This window comes from Solanum verrucosum, unplaced genomic scaffold (genome assembly GCF_900185275.1).
Source record: "Solanum verrucosum unplaced genomic scaffold, falcon-dt-bn FXZP01000183.1, whole genome shotgun sequence".
In the NCBI taxonomy this organism is placed as follows: domain Eukaryota; kingdom Viridiplantae; phylum Streptophyta; class Magnoliopsida; order Solanales; family Solanaceae; genus Solanum; species Solanum verrucosum.
The window spans coordinates 1840510-1844780 of NW_026020430.1; the positions used below are offsets into that span (position 1 = coordinate 1840510).

Here is a 4271-nt window from a genome sequence, read left to right on the forward strand (position 1 = left end):
ATTTATTTTTAAATTTTTCTAAAGAGCTCATTGGCTTATTGACAGTCCAAGCGTGTCACCAAATGTGTGGAGTCCCTACGTCTCAGTCACGTCGTCTCTCGACTCTCGAGCCGCAACGTACAAACATTACGGTCGTCGTTAATATAACTGGTAACCGGTAGTTAATCGGTACGCGTTTCGCTATTTAAAGAATACCTTGACTCTGGCGACCGACCTACTCGGTTATAGGTTGACTCATCCACACCAAAATAAATAGGCCTATGCATCCCCCAACATTTTCTTCATTTCTTCTCCACGCTGAACCATGAACTCTACATTTTGCCCTCTGTTTCTTCCTTAATTACGATTCTACCACTCTGGCTATGGTCACCACCGCTTCACTTGTCCATCTATAAACAAACCGATATTTCTACACTGTGATGGCATCTCCGAGAAGTCATCGGAGAGTAATCGAGGAGAGGAATCGGAAGGGGAAGTTATCGGAGAAATCCATGTCGTTTCAAGGATATATCCCAGGGAGCACTTCAGAGATATCACGAAGAATTAGGACTGTTCCAGACTTGTTCTCCGGCAAGGGATCCGCCGCCGGTTCTGTGCCGGATTTACAGGTTAGGCCGAAGTTGACGAAGTTGCTGTTGAATGTGACGATTCAGCGCAGTCCAGGCCCTGTACAGGTGCTAATATCACCGGAATCAACCGTTCATGATCTCATCGCCGCCGCTGTACGGCAATACTCCAAGGAAGGAAGACGTCCGGCACTTTTCTCCACGGATTTCTCCGATTACGATCTTCACTACTCGCAGTTTAGCTTAGCCAGTAAGCACCGTTTGATTACACTTCCTTCAATATTCAGGGTTGAATCTGAGCCGTCCTAATTACTGCAATTTGATTGGACAATAAATTGATTAAATACCATTAACATTGTCATTTGAATAAACTTATTCCACTAATTTCACGGGATACTGATTATTTGATTGGTGGATACAGGCTTGGACAGGGCAGAGAAGTTGATGGCGTTGGGAACAAGAAACTTCTTTTTGTGCCCAAAAAAGTTAGGCGCGGAAACTTCGATGTGCAGTGACTTAACGGCGTCGTCTTCAAGATGTAAAAAAGAAGCTCAAACTGAAATCAGTATAGATTTGCCTTGGCCTAAATTCATGGATTTCATGCTCTGAATAATATTTACAGCTTCACAACTTGGTTACTTTTTTTTTTTTTTTTAAACTCCCATGAGTTCTCTAAGTTGATCAATCTCGCCATAGTTATTTTTAAATAGGTTGAGATTGTTGTGTTGTACATAAATCACTAGTAGTATTTATTTTGGATAGTTATTTTGTAAATATCTCAAGTCATATGTAATATATATACATATATATATATACTCATTATTAAGAAATATGGTGGATTTAAAGGAGTTTATTTTTACTTGAAGTTTTGAATTTGAGTTATAAGGGGAAATTAAACAAACCTCTTGTGTTTTGAGTGATAAGTATTGGACAAGCATAGAGAACGCTTTTTTTTATCATGCAAATTGAATTTAGTCAGGCTAATGGATGTTCCAAAAGTCATATACTAGGATCCAGTTGTTTTTTTCCCAGATTATTTGCATACATATATATAGTGGTTGGCTCATCGAATTCAACTAATGGATTTGTTTTGGATACCTTGAAAAGACAGAGAATATAGAAATGGTCATCTTTCAATATGTATCCAATGGATTACTTCTCCATTTCATTTTTACTTAATCCTTGTATCGAAATACATGTTTCGTTTTACTCTTTCAAATTTAGCAAATTAGAGAGTTTACTACTTCCTCCATTACTATTTATATGTTATCCTTATTAAAAATAAATTATCTTTAATATTTGTCATTTCACAAAATCCAATGCATAAATGGCATTATTCTTTCTGATTTTTTTTACCTTAGTTAATAGTATGAATTTGACCAACATAAGAAATCTAAATGATTAATTCATGTTCATTGGTCAATTTAATTAGTCAAAATAAATTAATTTATGTTCATTTATTGAAACTTGACTCCAAGAGAATGCGGAATCAGAATACAATGGCAATTGGAAAGCTTACATAATTTTTAAGGGATATTAAATCTAAAATGGTGACATATAAATAGAAATGAGTATTCTTTTCTCATATTATCCTTAAGATTAAATAACTGCATAAAGTAATAGTAATCAAATTTAGAGTTTCAAAACATCATTAATAATGTTAGTTTAGTAAACTACACCTTTGATTAAAGTTTTTTTCTCGAAACATATCAAGTCAACAAGGGTCAAGTAATATGAAACGGATACAAGTATAAAACAAACCAAACAAGAAAATAATAAGAATCGAAATTTTATACTACTCTATGATTAGACGAAGAAACTGACTTATCTCAACACAAAAATTTGATATTGCAACTTGCAATTGGAACGTTCCTAACAAGTCATTCTCCACTTGTCTAATTTAAATCATTATATACCACTCTTCAAGGGAAGTATAAACACCTTTATTTCTTGAAACAGCAACCAGATTTATTTATTTTTTAAAAAAATGGATCACTTAAGTTTCCTTATACATAAAGTTGCACATTTTACCATGAACTATTTCTTTTTTTTTCTTTTTTACTTTTACCCCTTAGCAATCTAACTTATGACTAGTAAGGTAGTAGGGTAAATGTTCTTTAGGAATTTAAGTCATACATAAACATAACTTATGAAATATTATAATACTAAAATATAAACTCATACGATACGAAAAAGTCAAATACCAGCAATACAAAAGGGAAAAAAGTGGTAATGACCCTTCCTTATACCCAATCAAAACAGAAGCCCAATTCCACTATTAGGACTTTTTAGTCTATGTGTATGCTGAGCTGCAATTTTGATTAATTATAATTAGCAAGTTGAATTGGACACTAAGGTGGTTTGCCCGAGTGGTTAAGGGGGAAGACTTAAGATCTTCTGCACATAAGTGCGCGTGGGTTCGAACCCCACAGCCACCAAAGTTTTCTTTTTCTTTTCATTCCTTCTCTTAATTTATCGTTTCGAAAAATAAATAAATTATTTCAATCAACTCTTTTTCAAATCTAAATCAGTTTATATTTTGAGCTGAAGATTATCATGTTCTTTCTAATCTCTTCTACTCAATTCTTTTTCGGTTTAACTCTATTTTTGGACAGTCGCTCGGCTCTCAAACCGAGTCATTTGACCATCTATGTGCTTCTCCAACTATTGCATCCTCGCTCTCGCATATTATCCACCATGAAGGTCACTTCTACCTTGCCCATATACATATCTTCATTTCCAATCTTATCTCTCTTAGTATATGCATACATTCATCTAAGCATCAACATTCTTAACATGAGGATTTATCATTAAGTCTCAATGACACATTCTTATTATATAAAACATTAGACTAGCCTTCATTTCATCCATCCCACTCCAATACGATAATTTCAATGTTTTCTTAAAGAAAAACAAAAAACAGGAGGATACAATAGCAAGATGATTGACTGCATAAAAAGAATTTAAAAAATTGCGTCTGCCGGGAGTCGAACCCGGGTCTATTGCTTGGAAGGCAATTATCCTAACCGTTGGACTACAAACGCTGTTGCTGTTCCTTTGTATACAATTTATTTATAAATAGCACAATGAATAACTAATGCTTGCATTAGTTATACAACTCTATTGTGTTTTGAGGAGTGTATTTCTAATACCATAGATTTTTAGGTATTAGTAATGCAAAGAGATTTAATACATGCATTAGCATGGTTAAAGACCCAATTAACCCTCATAAACACTTTTACATCTTTTCCACCATAATTGTGGAGGATACTTTTGTAAATAAATATTTTTATACAATGCCAACTATTTTTAATACACCAAACCAAACCATGCATAAGAGAAATAATCTATGTATAATTAATGCAAGCATAACTAATACAAGCATTATTAATACATTCTATTGAACATTTTATTTTTATACACTCTACCAAACGACCCCTTAGTGTTTGATATGTGCAATCTTATTTTCTCTTTTTCCACTCTAATAGCGAAAAATTAATCCAAAAAAACACTCTTACAATTTCATTCGTAGTTACAGATTACAACTTTTACTTCTTTTTGTATCTTATAGTTTATTTTGTTACCATTTACGCCGTATATTATGAAACTTCGTATAACAATGTCGACGACTGGACGCAATGAAAATCTAGACATTCGTGCAACTTTTAAATCTGATTTTTGGTTATCTTAGTTTTCTTTCCTCTA

At 33.6% G+C, this 4271-nt stretch overlaps 1 protein-coding gene and 2 non-coding genes across 3 annotated transcripts; 2 read left to right on the top strand and 1 right to left on the bottom strand.

The window, feature by feature from the left end:
* Window positions 1-374: 374 nt before the first annotated feature.
* On the top strand, window positions 375-1213 carry LOC125808036 (uncharacterized protein At4g22758-like). The gene is made up of 2 exons (XM_049487813.1): window positions 375-816; window positions 988-1213. Exons 1-2 carry the CDS (start codon window positions 420-422, stop codon window positions 1173-1175), a joined length of 585 nt encoding a protein of 194 aa, XP_049343770.1. The 5' UTR covers window positions 375-419; the 3' UTR covers window positions 1176-1213.
* A 1708-nt stretch (window positions 1214-2921) lies between these two features.
* On the top strand, window positions 2922-3004 carry TRNAL-UAA (transfer RNA leucine (anticodon UAA)). Its single transcript has one exon. It is a non-coding gene; the product is annotated as a tRNA-Leu (tRNA).
* Window positions 3005-3538: 534 nt separating this feature from the next.
* TRNAG-UCC (transfer RNA glycine (anticodon UCC)) lies at window positions 3539-3610 on the bottom strand. Its single transcript has one exon. It is a non-coding gene; the product is annotated as a tRNA-Gly (tRNA).
* Window positions 3611-4271: the final 661 nt, after the last annotated feature.

Excerpts from the sequence above, each read along its gene's own strand:
- LOC125808036 (XM_049487813.1), top strand. The coding sequence starts at position 420 with ATGGCATCTCCGAGAAGTCATCGGAGAGTAATCGAGGAGAGGAATCGG. Across the intron at positions 817-987 it reads CTCGCAGTTTAGCTTAGCCA|GCTTGGACAGGGCAGAGAAG; the intron begins GTAAGCACCGTT and ends TGGTGGATACAG.